A 17841-nucleotide genomic window follows, 5' to 3' on the forward strand; every position below is an offset into this window, starting at 1 on the left:
CTACTGCATGACCTTTTTTGCAGCGTGCATGAGTTTTAGTGACCTTGTCATTTAAAAACTTAAATACAAGGAGTAAAACTATAAAACACAAAGATTTCCCATTATTCAAAGGTTATGTGATGAAAAAGGTTAGCGCTGAGTAGCAGTCTGTGGCTTTTTGATAATATGTGACAGAATGACATCTTCATGTGCGGTTCCTGCACAGGATGGAAACTCTGCGGTAGGATACATTGTTGTGACTGGGGTGTGGCATATTGCTGAATGTGACCCTTAATGTTGCCCTCACAGCCGTCACCTCAGTGTGGAGCTGAACTTCATTTTATGCATCTGTAGGAGACACAACAGTAAGGCCACTGCTGGAAGCAATTGCAAGGGGCTTTTGTGTGCCCTGAAATCAAAAGATGTTCACTTTCGTTTAAAGTTTTTCTTTGTTGTGGTTGTTAAAATTTTTTAATTGTTGAATATGTTTCATTTAGGTGTAGACAATTCATATATTCACTGTGTTTCTTAAAAAAAAAAAAGTTAACCTGGATCCTATTGTCTTAGTTTAAAAGCCTTTCACAGCCTCAATCATATTTTGAGTTATTTATGTATTTGCTTCATAGTTTGCAGAGACCTGGCAGTATCAGGAGAGCTTGAGGATTTGGATTCCCAGACTGTCAGTATACTACAAGAAATTCTTAATGCTAACTTTAGCACCTTTTATTTATTGTTTCCTTTGGTTATTTTTGCTGGTATAAAAAAAGTTTGAAAAAAGCCTTTTAGTTGAGTCTTGCCACCTACATGCCTATACTGTTAATCCTACTGGTTTGGAAAAAAAAATATGGTGGTTTTGTGCATAGAAATTTCTAATAGCCCCAAAGCAAGGACAGAAGGGGTATGTTTGGTTTTGGTTTTTTTTTTTTGGTTTTTTTTTTGTTTTGTTTTGGTTTGGTTTTGGGTTTTTTGTTTGTTTGTGTTTTTTTTGTTTTGGTTTTTTTTTTGTTTTTGGGGGGTTTTGGGGGGCGGGGGGAGGGGTGGGGTTTTTTGTTTGGGGTTTTTTTGTTGTTGATTGGTGTTTTGGTTGGTTGTCTGGGTTTTTTTGGTGTGGTTTTTTTTTTTGAATGTAAAGTTAGATTATAAAAACAAAAGTGCACACAGCTTCTGATGAAAATTTAAACTAGGCTTATATCATAATGATGTCTTTCCAGATCTCTCATCTCACCCCCCTCTCTCTTTCTCTGTATCCTCTCATCTCAGCAGCATTGTAGAGTAAACATAATGACACATGACATTGTGGTGTTCTCACCAGAACTGTGACATGTATGCTAATCCAAAATAACATCAGGAAAAGAACAACCCCATAGACTGAGTTTAATCTTTCTTTTTTTTTTTTTTAATCATGAAATCTTGATTGTTTTCATGTAGAGCAGCATTAGCTTTGGCTGGGGTTTTTTATTTTTTTTATTTTTTTTTTTTTTTTTTTTTTTTTTTAGTCTCTGCAACAGAAAACTTTACATGCAGCCTCTGGTTACCCTGAGAGTTACCCCCAGCAGGGGACTTTTTTATTGATTGTTGAAGACTTCCAAAATTTTTCAAGCTGTAGTTTTTCAAACACATCTTCTGCACATTACAATAAGACACACAGTTCAATAAAGCATTTTCAAGACTGTTGTTGAGTTGATTTTCTTTGGTTTTAATGTATTTTCCAGACGCTTTTGTTCCAGAAATTTCTGTATCTGCCTTCAATTATAACTGTATCTTCCAACACAAAATCATTTTGTGTACACATCCTGGGTGGCTTATATATATTTTAAAACCAAATGGTTTGGCAGGTGATGAAGTACGTAATCCTAAACTCTTCATAGGTAGGTGAACTGAAGGCTGCATAGACCAAGATTAATTTAAAACAGGCTCTTCTCAGTGTGGTGGTGCTTTGTATTGCTTAAGGCTGGTCTCTTACATTACCCAAATTCCAGACATCACCATATTTGCGTGGAAGGGGATGCAAACTAGTGGTACCATGTTTGTTTAGAGACTGAATACATCCTGGCTTGGATTTAAAAATATCCTTGGACGTCATGCTAACTTGTACAGATCTTCAGTGGTTTGGGAGGCTGTTTGTGGGGTTTTTTTCCTACTAGAGGTTTAAAAATAACATGGCTACTAGGAGGGTATTCCAGTAGTCTGTCAAGTCCTATTTGTGGGGAAGTGTTTTTTCTTCTCTGAGTAAGCTTTGCCAAGATAGTATTTTTGGGGTATTTCCAAAATATTTATTTTCAGGGTGCTTTGGGCTGCAGTGACTACAGCCTCCATGAGCTTTGGAGGGGAATCCTGCAGGGGATTATGGCCTTTTCCATGTGAGAGAGGAAAAAAAAAATGACAACAAAAAACCACCCCAAAACCACACCCCAATACTCAACATGGACAACCTCCTTCCAGGAACAGGAGCCTTAGTGCTCTGCACTTGCACAGTTCCTGGAGTGCAGTGACAACTGTATTGTGACTGGGTGGTCAGAGTCATGTAAAGAAGCACTTTCAAAGGTATCAGCAAAAGCAATTTTATAACAAATTTGTGAAAGCATGACTAAGTTCTCTGGCAAGGTTTGCTCTGTTACCTCATAGATAAAGCACACAAAGGAACTGGATTAGAATCAATCTGGAGTGAAGCACAACAGAGACCGGGGATGCAAAAGGGTGAGGATGGAGAATGTAAGAATGCAGAAGGGCAGGGGAGACCCTCCATGGAGTCACAAGTTTCACAATGGACCCCTTGCCAAACCTACCCTTGGAATTGCTCAGTGCTTTATGTCTAAAGGATTTGGCAGCACTTAATCATCGACTGATTTACTGAATGATTCTGTAAGATTTACCATAACCACAACAGTAGCTTAATTTTGAATCTAAGATGGCAATATTGATGCTACACTTGCTAGAAGTGTTGAAGTCAGTTTTCACACCTGCACACAGACACAACCATGTAGATATTCAAATACTCGTGTGTGTGTGTGTGTGTGCATATGTACAAAGCTCCTGTTTAAAGCTCCCCCAGAATTCAGTGAAATGCACACATGGGATGCCTTTGCATCTCTCAGTGGGCAGAGGCTTCAGCCTCGAGGAGAGGTACCAGCACAGGCTCCACTGTTAGTTTTTGATGAAGCTCTTTGAGTCCCAAACCTGTGGGTTGATGAGCACTGAGAGGCACATCCTGCTCCAAGGGACATGCTGGCACAGCCACTGGGGGCATGGGACCTCAAAGGGCCTCCCGTGGGACACCTGTTCATAGGATGGTGAGATGCTCGGATTAAGTCTTCCATCAGCTTCCATCCTGGACTCAATTGAGGTCAGTAATTTTCCTCAAAAGTCCAGTAACAATAATATTTCACTCCATCTGGGATTCAGACAAAGGTTTCCAAGGCTATTCATTAGAAAACAGAAGATTATTGGGCAACACATTCCAGGGAACAGGGAGTGTTACTAACGGGCTGAAGGCGACCTTAATGGTGCACATGCAGGGGGAGGATGTGCCCCACCACAGGCGGGTACAAGCCACTGTGCTGTGCATGCTGTGCTGTCCTGTCAGGCGGCAATCCTCTAATGGGGGGTTTGTATCCTGGTTCTCCCGAGCCTACTGTGTCCTTTCCTGTGCAGAGAGTGCCAGGTTCCATTCTGCTGAGGGCCACCAAAGAGCCGGTGTTGGGGGTGGGGCAGTCAGAAAGATATACTGCCATTCCAGTATTTTGTATGTTAAAGTGGTAGAGGAAATGATGGAACAGTGAAGTCCCTTGAAAGCTTTTCAGAATATGTGTGGTCTGTCTGTAAGTTCTGATCTGTGTTAATAAAAGGTCTGTGTTGGTTTTTTGGAATCTTTTTAATGTTTTCGTCAAAGACAAAGAAAGGCTCTTGCACATGGTGGTGTGATAAACATTAAAAATGCACCCACCTCAAGTTTTACTTGTTCTGTCTTGATCATTTCCCTGGCACTGGGGGTTGGGGGAAGTTTCCATTCTCTGCCATTTGCTCAGATTGGGTTTCCATTTTGGCAGAGTTGAGCTCTCTATTAAGTTTATGGACAGCATAGTTTGGTGCAGAAACCAAACATCCAGATGTGTGCACAGCTGCAGCTTTGAGACACTTGTCTGTTGTGAGGGTCTAAAGGCCATTTCCTGCTACCAACAGAAAGTCCCAGGAGGCAGAGAGGCTCCACTGCCTCCCAGGGCTCTCAGACCTAAACCAGGGAGCAGTGTGTACACTCAGTGTGTGACAGTTTTCCAGTTACATCACTTAATCTGCTTTTCCCTGGCATAGCTGACCTTCACTTCCAGTCACCCTGTTTTGCCACATGGGTGCTTTGCTAGTTTGAGGCTGTGTAATTGTTTTAGCTCCTAAGGAAGAGGGAAAGGGTCTTGAGACAGGCTGGTGGGCACAAGGATTTATTTGCAGTGCTTATTATACTTGATGTGCATAGTATACAGGTGCTCAAAAGTTATTTGCAGACAAAAAGAGTAGAAATGGGGACCTGTAAGGGGAACTGTGCAGCTTCTGGAGTCTGCTTCCACCACACTTTTCAACTCAGCACTGGCTGACACCTCCTGCAACATCTAATGCAACATAAACACCCTTGTGGGTAAAAGCAGGGCCCTGCAGCTGTGGGGTGTGGAGGAGAGGTACCACTGGAAGAGAGCCTGCAGAGCTGCATCCTCCCTGCTGGGCTAGCACCTGTGGAGGGGCAGCATGAAATGTGGGGATAGGGGCACAATTCTCCCCATACCACGTGGAGCATAAGTCATGGCCTTGAAGGAGTTGTCAGGGAGCAGAGCAGAGAGACATGGAGGCCAGAAGGAGGGATACCAATGTGGATCTCAGCATATAGTCCAAGGGTGGGAAAGCTGGGAAAGGAAAAAGATGTATAGTGAATGTTAGGTTAAGAGTGAGGGAAACAATAGGACAGGGAATGATGATTTGATTTTTCCAAGGCAGAAAATGCTACAGTCATGCCAAAGATGAAGAGGAGTGACATATGGGACTGAGGAGAAAAAGGACCACAGTGAATCACAAGCAGCTAGAACGGAGGATCTGGCAGCTTTCCTGCTTCCACTGTTCACTGCCTGTGGTGCAGCAGGATGCTGGCCACCACCTCTGGAGCTCTCCTTTCCTTCCCAGACAGCAAACACTTCAGCCCAGCCTGGCCTCACCCTCATAAGCTCTCCAGTCTCTATCAGGCTGGCAGTGCTGCCACCAGGGCACCTTCCCCTTTCTGATCCTATTCTTTTTAGAGAGCAGCCCCTGAAAGGCTGTGCCAGTGTCTTTGCACATCATTCTTAACCCCAGCACCACACACAATGGTGTCCACCACACACATGAGCACACTAATGGGCTCAGTATCTCTTGCAGACTGTTGCCTTCTCTTTCACAAAGATCAGCATTTGCCCATTCTGAGACTGATCCAGGCCTCCTTCTTCCCCAGATGCCTAAGCTGTTCATCAGTGCAGGATGGAAGGACAGTTGTTCCTGTCCACATTAGCAGTGTCTCTTTCCCCCACCTTTGATGGTATCTGTTGAGAAGCCTCCATTGGCAAGGGAAAATTTTCTTACTTCGATCTTAGCCTTGACCCTTGGAGAAGCAAACCACAGCATGTACCTCAGGCAGTCAGATGGGATGTGTCCCAGCAGCAGTGCTTTCTGATGCACTGGTGCTGCCCACCTGCCACTCACCCTCCTTTGCAGAGCCCCAGGAAATGCAGTTCACAACCAAGTACCAAATAGAGACAAGCATTTACATTTTATATAAGTGTTTATTTACAACTTGTTTAACAACTGTACACTCTTCTATCACCTTGGAAGCATTAGTGTATTTGACTGGGAAAAATATTAAACTTTTTGATTCCAATTATCATTAATGAGGTTTTTTTTCATCTATATACAGGTACGTATATTAATATTGCTACCATAACAATCTGGTAGTTACACAATTTGTAGATGAACTGAAATGGGAAATTAATGTTTTGACACTCTAAGAATTCATTCTTTTACAGAAAATATATCACTGGCAACATCACAAACAGTTACTACTTTGATCAACATTTAATTCAGGACTGTCAAACAAGCTGCTATTAAGAAGGTAAGAGAGTTTTCTATGCAGCACAAATGAAGTTAGTATATCAGAGACATGCTGAGATCAGCTCTGAGTTGAGAGCTCACAACCACTTCATGACAGAGATGCCAGGCTAATCTAGTTAAAGTAGCCAGCTCCTTGATTGGCTCCACCTGGCATCTCCCTGTTGCATTAGTAAACTCAAACAACTTTTGTCAAGCTAAACACACTTACATATAAATGTCATCAAGGTTTGAGAACAACTGATACTTAGTCTCTAATCTGCACAGACCACTTGGAGAAATGAGGTACTGCTCAGCATCACTTTGGGACAGCTGTGGAGGCAGGTGCACAGAAAAAGCAATCCCCTCCTGCCCAGCACAGTGCCCTGATTTCAGGGATCCTGCACCCAGCCTGGCTTGGGGCAGGGTGTGGTCCCAGCCGAAGCAGCACTAGCAAAATGAAAAACATACCATGCCTTTAACACCCAACTAAAAGAAATTTTACTAGTAACACTTGCCCTGACACATAACAAGGGATCAATGGCTAGGATCTGGAAAGACACAAATCCTTCAGCTCTCGGCTGGACTCAGTCTGATGAAATGCTGCTGCCTCTGCTGCACAAGTACTTAACTCTTTATCACCAAGCCCAAGATCCTGGCTGCAGGCCACATAAGACTTCACTGTCCCTGGCCCTGGTGGACCAGGAAAAACATATATCCCCATCTGAAGCCTTTAGGGACAGCTGTCAGCCAGAGCACCTGGTAGCTACAGTACCTGATACAGTATCCAGAAGGGAAAACACCACAGTTCTCACTGGGATCCCAGTTTTATCCTTCACTCTGCTGCCTGGCCTGCTTGAAGCACATTCCTACCTGCCCATCTCAGGCAGCACAGACCACCGTGCTCTGGTGGAGCACACGTCTATCCGTTCTCCATGTCATTCTGCACAAGGCCACAGACACTGTGGGATCAGGATCCCTGAGGAGTGGACACAATCGGGCATCTCTGTGCCTGAGGTGTGGCTCTGTCAAAGTCCACCTGACAGGCCAGGGACAAGGCAGGCACTGTGTGTGTGACCAGAAGAGACTGCAGAGACAAGTGGCACAACGCTTCTTCAGCACGGGGGTGCTCCCACAGCAAACAAGACTGGAGGTTCTTCCACTGCCCAAGTAAGTAAAACTGTTCTTGGAGGCAGCACAGCTCATATCAATATTTTTGCAAGGATTAAGACCCGGGTGAGCAAGAATGGGGTTTCTCTATCACTGGATTTAAATCAAACTGCTTAAGGTACTCAACATTCAGACTTTTCAGTTTTTCCAGCAAATCCTATGGCTTGAAAGCCCCTTTCCCTGTTTGTTATGTACTAACTCCTATACAATAAACCTCTTAACTTACAACACTACAACACTCCCTTGTCTTCTGAATTTTGCTGGTACTGGATGTCCAATACAAAACAAAGATACATTAGTACAAATGTGCAGCTATTTAGGAGTATTAAATAAGCAGCTTTTTAAATTAATATAGGCAATACAAAGCATTTTGAGTTACACTGTCTACATATGGCAAATCATATATCTAAACTTCAAAATACAAAGAAACAGCCAAGCTAGTGCAATTGGAAATTAAATAGCTAAGACTGTGACAAGAGAAAGAAAAAAAGAAAGGAAAAAACAGTACAGGTGAAAGATAAGCAATCCAAATTATAAACTAGCAAGGACAGTCTGCATAATACTGGTGTGTAGGTAACTTTCATACTTATCTCCATTCATGGTCTTTCCTCAGATTGTTTTAACAATTGTATACAGTTTGGAAAAAAAATTTCTGAAAGAAACCAACAACACAGCTCAAACATAGAGAGAAAAATACAACAGCCACAAACTACTGTGTATATACATATTAAGGAAGCAGGCAGTGCCTGTGAACAAAATACCACCCGGTAGTTTGCCTGGCTCGGAGATTATCAGATGAAACTTGCTTAGTTTTCTAAGGAAGATGCAATTGCCAAGCAGCAATTCATTAGTCATTTCTCCTGGTAAAACATCTCCTTCGCTTTACTTTACTTTGTTTAAAGATTCAAAGTGGATCCTTTAAGGGTGCAGGTGCTTTGAAATTTCAACAGTAACCAAAAGGCCTTTTTAGGAACTCATTTAGACTAGATTTTTATAGTTCAGTATATGAAAATGTTGCAGGAAGTCTGTGTGTTAATACTGTTAATCAGAATTAAATGAAGTGGACAGGTGGAAGTAAGATGGAGAGCTGACACTGCTCTGTCACTTTGCAGAACTCCTCCTGTTGACTTGTGAATAAAGGATTTCCTCTCTTCTAGCCTCATAGGAGACTTTTTGTGAAGAGAAAGAGTAAGGGGAAGTGGGAAATGGGAAAGCCACTCCCCAGGATGGTAAGCTTCTCTGCAAGTAGATCCCCCTTTGAAATCAGATGGCCATGAGTCTTAAGTGTAGAACTGGTTAAGTTTTGGTTATGCAGTCTGGACAGAAAAGCAAGTCATGCACTGAACAGTCCCTGTTATAATAATGCTGCAGGTCATGCAACCACATCACTGCAAATAAAAGAATAAAGAAGAAAGTTAAAAAGCAGATAACATATTACTGTTGAAAAAAAACCAAAAAAACAAAAAAACAAAAAAAACCAAAATAGAGAACAGAACAGGTCTTTTTAAAAGCAGTTAATTAGACCACCTCTGCTTAACAGTTGTGCATATTCATGGGGAAAATACCTCTGCCAAGCAACTGTTCAAATTAACAGGAAAGTTACAGGCCAATAATTGTAAAAGCAACAAAATAGCCTTGGTCAATATCTAAGTTCAGCTGTAATTGAACTTTACACACTTCTGAGTAAAATTCTTCAGGGCACCATTCTTAACTAATAAAGCCATGGAAAGTAAGTTTACACAGCAATGAGCAAGTCTCAGGCATTCCTGCTGTCTGTGAGTACAAATTTTAAAGCAAGATAAAGTGAAAGGTGCCTACCCAATTCTGCATGTGTTTACATGCTAAAAGACAGAGTCACATCAATTGTCTTGAGCTCTGAGTGCCACTGAAAGCATTTAAATTTCATTAGAGCTCATTCTGTGCACAAGGCTCAGCATCACTGCCCCACTGCACTGGCAAGTTCTATCCCTTGCATGCAAATACAGGTTTGAATTGCCAGAAAATGATACATGTTCTTGTTAAAGTAAGCTGAGTCAGTCACCGCGCAGTCAAGAGAGCACTCCACAATGTGGCGGAAGGGAATCTAAGTTTGGAAGAGAATAGGAGAGGTTGGCACAGTTCTCCATCCTCACTGATGCACCCTTTTTCCTGGCCAGTGTAACTGGAATGGAATGCTTTACTGACACAACTACTTTCCCCAGGTAACACAGATGTCCCTACACAGCACCGGCACAGCAGTAAATGGGCATCTTTGTTTTCACATTACAAAGGGCAAATTGGCTTCACCAGACAGGAATTAGAGCCTGTTTCTCCACTTCCTTCTCCCTTGTACTGCACTGGTCAAAAATGATTCTAAGAATTCTTCTTTTGATGGGATAATCCAGGTTAAACAGATAAAAAAGAGTATTTATGCTACAAGTCCTGTAGTTTGTGTATCCCTCTTTTTTTCCTTCTCATTCATCCACCTAGAATACTAATAGAAAAACAAATAGAAATAGAGAGACACATATCAAATCGAATTTAAAAATTTAACACATTCAACAGATCCAAAGACCTTGAGGATGTGTATTTTGAGCAAGCACTGTCTGTTAAGCTTGCTTGGCACTTTTTGGTGCATACAGTTACACAGTTAAGGATTAATATGAAGATCACTGTAGTTGTTCTATAAAAAATAAAAAGTTCAAACTACATAAGCATGTACCTATTCTATTGTGTATAAATCAATATAATCTACTCCTTTAGTCTCATCTGGCTATTATTTAGCTCAAACTTACTACTTACTACCACTTCAAGTGTCCTTCAAGTGTATGTTGCACACACACAGAAGTGACACTTCAGGCTTCTCTTTGAGTCAATAGTATTTTTGAGAGGTCTTGTAAACTCAGGACACTGTATTAACTTTCAAGGATGTAAAAAATCATCTGTTAGTGCCTTTTCCTGCCTAGAAATTCTTACCATGTACTAAAAATAGCTGTCTGCCAATTTCTTTATTTTAAAGCCACCTGTTGAGGTAGCAACACACAGAAGAAAACAGAAATGCAAGATGTGAGGGTAAATTCACTTAGCATAAGCTGTCACTGCATCTGCAGCATCTTAGAGACAGGTTATGCAGCACACAATATGTCTAAGGAGGAGTGACAAAGAGAACACAAAGCAGATTATAAATTTTAAAAATGGTGGCCTTATAGTGTAATGCTTATAATTATTCCAAGACTTGACTGATACTGCTAAACAAAAGCTTTAAAAACTCTCAAAACCACTGATGCCTCCAAGAAATATGTTTATTCTCCAGCTTACTAACCTTTTGTGGCTGGGAACAATAACCTCTGCTTTACAATATTTTAAATTATATAGCTGATGTTACATTGAAATCCAAATCAAAAGTCTGATGGTCTCATTACAACTATTTTGTAACTCCATAAATACTACATCACTGGGGATTTTCTCTTAAAATTCCATCCACTTTCATGATCAGGTTAACAACATGAGCATGCTAACAGTATCAACTGGACTTTTATATTAGCTCTTTTCTCTTCAAGTTATGTATAATCACTAGGGATTCAATTTCCATTTCCAGAATAAACTACTCTATACCTCTATACTGTAATCTACCCCAAGTGGAAATACTTTCTTTTGTAATGTTTCAGATTTGTGCCATGCTACAGTATTTAGCAGTTCTTCACAGTGCTGACTAATGTCTGTTTTTTTAACAATTAAAACAAAAACTGTTCTTTCTGAAATCACCTCATCTGATTGCAAAGGACCTCTTGAATGCAAAGCAATGAATAAAGGCAGCACTAGAGAGGAAAGACTGCCAAATTGACTTGTATTTCCCTCTACTTGCCGTATTTTTCATGTTGTATGCATCAGTCTCTGAGACCCATAGCAGCAAGACAGCTGCAATAATTTTTTATCTGACAAACGGAATCTGTTTTCAGTCTGGAAATGACACCATATGCACAGGGGACTGAAAGATATGCAATTTTCCAAACTACTTTATATACACAGCAAACAGCAGCAAAGCAAACGCCTGATTTGCCACCAGAACCAACTAATGCAGAAATGTTTCAGGATAGTCCTGCACTACCTTGGCATGGCCCAAAGGTGAAGAAGGAATCTGGACCACAGTGAAGCTGACAGCCACACCATCCTCCAGCAGATGAGGACTTCAATTACAGCAGTCAGCACAAGTTCCTATTGATCTACTGACTACCATCTGACACCAGGACAATTTGTCTGGGAAGCTGTCTTGGCTAAACTGTCAGGTGCTGTTTCAATGCCCCACGGGACAGTATGATTTGTCAAGTTTCCTAGAGCCCTCCAATCAACATTGATTCATTGCCTACTTCAATGAGCTGCTGCAAAATGAACTTTAAATCCCAGTATTTTAATGAATCAAAAAAAACAGAGGATGAAGCTAGCTAAGTCCTCAGTGTCTCCAAATGGTTCAATGGAGCTGGTAGCAGAGTAAAAATTTACAGGGTTTCACTGTACCAGATGCAATAAGTCCGATGTTGTGGTGGCTGATAATAACAGCTTCTGCCTTATATATGGGTAAAACCTCTAATAGTTACTCAATTAAAATTAAAATTGAATTAAAAAGATAAAAGTCTTCTTTATAGCTCAGTAAGCTCAGGTTCTTCTTCATTCATTTTAAAATGAAAACCAAAATGCAAAATGCTGAAAGAATGCTCTTCAGATTTTTGTACTAACTAGTTGATTGCATCTGCCTCCTCCACATTCAGACCAAAGAAATCACACTTTATTGTTAGTTATAGCCTGCCTGTATCCTGATCCTCACTGACAAACTTCTGCTACTTTTCTGGACTTTTAGAGGGAAGGAGGACCATAGGAGTAAGGCAATCCAATCAGCTATGTCAGGATATGTTCTTGATTCCTTAAGAGTGACAAACTGGAGGCATGGCTAGAATCCTACCTAGAATATGATATTTGCTCCAAAAACCCTCACGACATGGAAGTATATCCTGATAGATCCTTTTAGCTATTTACTTATGCAATGCCAGATGAGGAAAATGTCTGCTAAATTTGGTTAGGAGATACTAAAGTTTATCAGTACAATCTTACTGCAAAACAGAGAGTCCACATTCTACCTAAAACACAAGTGCAAAACCCCGTAGGAAGTTAGTATTGCATAGCTGACTGAGTGCAAAAATATCTCCCTCATCAATACTTGCAAAAAGCCAATATGTTGGGCAAGAATAAAAAAATCTCTATACAGTAAATAAAATTGAAATATTGTTTTGCTTCATAAGAAAAAGGAAAGTTAGCCACATTCAGGGTAGTCTTCCGCCAAATCACTAACAAGAAGAAAATCAAGTGGTGACATTAAAATACCTTACAACTACCAAATCTACAGAAAATGTCAAAACATCAGGAAAATTAAACCCGCTCAAAATCATTCAGGAAGCTGTTAAGTGTATAGTCTTCTATACTAGAGAACACAGGAAAAGCAAAAGCTATTTGCACATGTCAAAATACCAAGTACTTTAAAATTGAAAAAAAAAACTTTTACATTTTCTTGACAGCTTACACATACCACTTACTATTTGAGATCATAATAAAGCAGTAATAGGAATATTCACTGTTAATTCTTTCATACACATATAAAAATGCCAGTGCTCCTTACAGAAGAGAGAGCTAACACAAATGACACTTGAACAGGACAAGATTGCCATTTGATTATTTCCAAACAGAATGAAAGGTATCTTGTAGCCATTATATATTTATTTCATTTTGAATACACAAAGTTGTATATTCCAGACCTTTTGTTGAGATGTGTTTCTTTCTTTTTTTTCTTTTACTTATAGAATTTTTCCTAGTAAGTTGCTAGGAAACTAACTACTTGGTGCTTATGAATACTTATGGGAACTTTAGAAAGGCAAAAGAAAGTGGCTGAAGTCAGAAGAGGAGAGTAGCATCTGGCTACATTTCTTTTTTCTAGGGGAATTTCTCTCCGAGGGGAGACACCTTTGCACTGTGGATGGAACACACAACCTTTACATTAAATTATTTCAGTTTTCACAGCACTTAGAAAATACATGTTATGATCCAAGTGGTTATGTGTTGCTATGAAGAAAAGAGGGAACTTGAATTTTTTTTTTTTTTCTGTAGTGTCTGATTGGATATGCTAAAAACTCAACTCTCTATAGAAGTACACGAACTGGACTGCACATCTGAACCCATCATCATTTTAGGTCAGAAACTAAGATTCAGATCTAAACAATGAAAATATTTATCCTAAAGAAACACATTTACCTCTTATCTTTTATTGTCATTAATTAAAATCTGTCAGAAATATTATTCTGGGCAGATCCTCAGCACAGTGTCCAGAAAAGTACTCTCATGAACTCCACAGCTGTTTTACCTCTGATCTGGAGAACCTTTACTCTTTAAGCTCAGTTGTAGGGTCTTTTTTCTGTGGTGTGTCAGGACAGGATACAGCATTGGCATTGTAATTACCACTACAATTTTGATGTAATTTGATGTATTTTGATGTAAATAGTCTTTCTTGCCTCAGGGGAAAAAAGTATTCCTAAAAATCTTCTCAGAACTATCTAATCAACTGAGAGAATTCTGCTCCATAGGTTGGGGCTTTTCCTTATAGTCTTTAATTACTCAAGGTAAGACAAATAGGGAACATACACTGGTAGCTCCCCTATATATATGTTTATTCCCTGGAGTCACTGTCTGAGCGCCTTCTTTTTCTTAATACACACTGATTACAAAGATACGTAACAAGCAAGCAAAATAATGAAGCCAAACCCTTTGAATAAAGAAGCTGTTCTTGTGAAAGAGAAGGTTTAATGATGTTCACCACTTGCATTCATCCACACACAAAGACAAAGAATGGATGTATGCAGCAAATTAAAGAAGTAAAGCACTGAAGAAAAAAGGATTGAACTCCTCTTAATTACTAATAGAAGACATAACAAATGAATTACTGGAACCAGATGTAAGAGTGCAGTACATTTTTAGGTTTTTATATTTAGCACAAATTCTGGGAAATACCAGAATTTTTGCACATCTGTAAATTCTCAAAGACAAAATAATTGTTCACTTGCCTAACAATTACTATGAACACCAATAAAGCTCAGATGCAATATGAGTTTTTTGTTGCTCTTTGATGCTATATAATGATGCTGTCTATTTTTGAAGAGAACTACAGAAAACACTTCAGTGTCTCATCTTCAAGGGAAAAGGAAAGACAGAATCACAAACAGAAGAAAAGCCAACAACCACCAAGAAGCAAAAGAAGCTATGAGAGATTGGAAAGTAAAAGCCTAAGACAAGGCTTTTAACCAGCATCTGTTCATCTCCTAACTCTCATTGGCATTAGCCTGTGATCAAACCTTTGGAGGCAAACCAAATATTAACATAATAAAAGCAATTACTTTTATTCTAGTGTGCTGATTGTGTTCAAGTTCTTTTAGATCTGCACCTAACAGCAATAAGTAATTAAATTACTAGATAAATCTGAAATAAAACTTCCCATTAAGGTTCCATCCCTTTCTTTCACAAATAGCCCTTGGCAGTTTTGTAACAGAAAAATTAGCTAGATTAAAATTAAAATGGAGCTTTAGGTATTTTTAGGTTCTTGCTCTAGGTGATATAAAATGCTGTAACCTCAAACAGGAACTTCAAATTCCCTTAGAGGAGTGGTCTTGCTCCTGTTCACATACAGCATGTGGTAATTTTAATAACTTGAAGAAGTAATTAAAATCGATTGCACAACAAGATCCGTAAAAGCTATCGCACACCAACTGTAACCATCTAGATGATTACAGAAAGCACTTTGTATACAGAGCATTTTTTATCTCAGTAAGAGACAGCAGATTGAGCATATCACCTCAGTGAGCTACAAAAATTGTCCACAACTTCCTTTGCACTGTTATCTTTCTGCACACAAGAAACTTGCTATGTCTCATCTCATTTTTGCAAGCCCATACCAGTCATATACTTCATATGTACAGAAATTTTTTTAGAAAACCATTTTTTCCCAAATGTGAGGAATAAAATACAAAACTATATGTAGAATTCAGCATCTGTTTTCTGCGGGGGGGGTGGGGTGCATCTGGAGGTGTAACAGGAACTGAAATATTTTTCAGACACATACTGAATGCATTTCTTAGCCCACATTAAAACAGATTATGCACTCAAGGATAAAACGATAGTACCTAAAAATGTCATTCACCTGTGTATTACCCTTTAATCTAGGTGTGCTTGTTTTCATTATCCATTGCTCATTCTACCCAAGTTTCAAACTAAAACAGACATTCAGATGATTGATAAATGCTAGTATCTTTTCTCTAAAGGGATTTATACAAAAAGAAATGCCTCCACTTAGAAGGGCATTAAAATCAGGTGAAAGAATAAATTTATAAACTGACTGCCTGTGCATTAGAGTCTAAACAGTCTCTAAAAAAACCCCTAAATTTAAAACCAGTCTATAAATTTAAAACTGAATCACGACAAGATGTATAAATATGAAACTTCCAGCCAATACTCAGGTTCTCTGTGTCCATCCATTCTTTGACAAAAATGACAGGGAATGCATAGAATTGGTCAGGAAAAAAGCACAACTTTGTAGGAACAGAACCTAAATAGGAGGAGCCTCCACTCACTGATAACATGAAGGTTGATCAGTGGATGGAGGTATTACAACAATTAATCAGCTATGCATTAAAAAGGCAGTACAACAAATCATAGCCAGTTTCCAACAAAGTCAGCAATAAACTCACCTGAAGGCACTGGTACCATTAGTAAGGCAACGGATACAATTATACCCTGAATCAATATATTAAAAGCAAGTTTTTTAGTAGGGGATGACAACTGGAATACATTAACAATATTAACTGGGGCCTTGATCTATTATTGTTCATCCATAATCATAAAATTTTAAAACAAATGTCCTTTTTAAATGGATGATAGAGTAGCAGATTAGCACATCCTGAATACTTCTCCACCTTTTTAGAATATGTATTTAAGCAAAGGATAAAGAAGAGTGGAATAAACCATTTGAAAATATTCATCTCTCCCACCAAAAGAGTAACACCAATTGATAAAGAAAAACCTGGAAAAAGATCATCCTGCTTCCCTAAATATCAAGAATAAGAGCAAACTTTGCACTTAGGAGATTAAAAAAAATCCCAATCTTTCTTTTTTGCATTGTTAAATTTTTAGTATGAAATATATTTCACAGTAATATTATAATTCAACTTTGCATTTCTGTAATGAGATTTCAGCATTTTTCTGAAGCAACAGGATAGGCGATGAAATAAAAAGCAAATTCCCTTTGAACATAAACAGTCTTATAAAGCATAACGACTCTTACAGGCATGAAGGTACCAACTGTGATAAGAAATCTACATTGTCATATGGTCCACATGAGGTTTTTTGTAAGAGATCAGGCTTCATACAAATACGACTGTTATTATACAGCACTCCTCTAGATGCTTTCAAAATTTTGGCACATTCAGAAAATGCAGAGAGAAATGAACTTCAAAAAACATAAGCAAGGGACATAACAGAGCAATGAGAATGTATAATAAAACCCTTTCCTGAACAGTAAAATAATAGCAGTAACAAGGGAGAAAGAGAAAGGATGCTGGTTTGTTTTCCTTTAATGCTGTCAGTTGCAATAGAAGTGGCCTGGATCACAGGGCAGTTTCTTTCTAAGGGCAAGGCTTCTCTACCTTGCTGTTGCTGGCTGGACATGACCAGGGTAAGATCTCCTTGTGCTTGTGGCTTGCCTTTGTCTAGCCAGGAAGGACTGTCCTGAGCCTGTACTAGCCAGTCTGTCTTCTGCTGCTTTTTTATGCAGAGTCATCCCCTATGGACAAAGAGAATTTCTCAGTGAATACCAATACAAAACAGCTTTATTCATTTACATTTTGTTCATTACTTGTCTTCACACCGACTAAACTATTTTGAATTCCATACATAAAGCATCTTATTTTCAAGGACAAAGGTAAGAGATTGTTCCTAACACTTTGTGTGGAACTCTTCCCTTTCCCTGCTGTCATTCTCCAGGTTTAGAGTAACCACCTAAGAATTCAATATATGCTTCTCATGGCAATTGGACAATTATTTTCAAAAGGACTTCCCCCAGTTCCTGGCTCCTTTCAGCATGTTGACCTAGAAAAGCACTTTTCTTCTGAAAAAAGTTTAGGTATAGTCATCATCTGTGTAAACACCAACTCCTCTGTCAGAAGCACATCTTGGGAGACAGCATGTTCTCATCAGGCAAAAACTCAATGAGGAAATTAAGAAAGCTGTGGTGGGTTGTGCAGCTGTGCATAAAAGCAGAGGCTAATTAAAGACTGATACAGACAAAGCTATCAGTGACCATCTTAGTGTACATGATAGGTCACTGAACTGTGAGTCTTACCTCAGGCTTGTCTTCTACTTGTTAGCAGGACTAATGCTATGAAAACTGGCCAAGGACAGTGGTCATTTGAAAATACCTTCAATATGTAAACAATTCAAACACTCTGCTTGAGTTTAGACTTGCTATTCATGAAGACAAGAAGGATGGGATGTAGAACAGCAAGAAGAAAACTGTTCCAAAGGAATACA

The 17841-nt window shown here is 39.3% G+C and overlaps 1 protein-coding gene across 4 annotated transcripts in view; it reads right to left on the reverse strand.

Moving 5' to 3' along the window:
- Positions 1-5754: 5754 nt before the first annotated feature.
- HOOK3 (hook microtubule tethering protein 3) overlaps positions 5755-17841 on the reverse strand; it is an 85722-nt gene continuing 73635 nt past the window's right edge. For 3 of the 4 annotated variants that reach the window (XM_053931369.1, XM_053931368.1, XM_053931371.1), the window contains 2 exons: positions 16959-17095; positions 5755-8633 (listed from right to left, as the gene is read on the reverse strand). In XM_053931369.1, the coding sequence (XP_053787344.1) occupies positions 8618-8633; positions 16959-17095 (153 nt within the window). In that variant the 3' untranslated portion in view covers positions 5755-8617. Of the gene's footprint in view, positions 17096-17841 lie in introns of all 4 variants that reach the window. The other variant, XM_053931370.1, reaches the window with a different exon arrangement.

Source organism: Vidua chalybeata, chromosome Z (genome assembly GCF_026979565.1).
Source record: "Vidua chalybeata isolate OUT-0048 chromosome Z, bVidCha1 merged haplotype, whole genome shotgun sequence".
Lineage (NCBI taxonomy): Eukaryota > Metazoa > Chordata > Aves > Passeriformes > Viduidae > Vidua > Vidua chalybeata.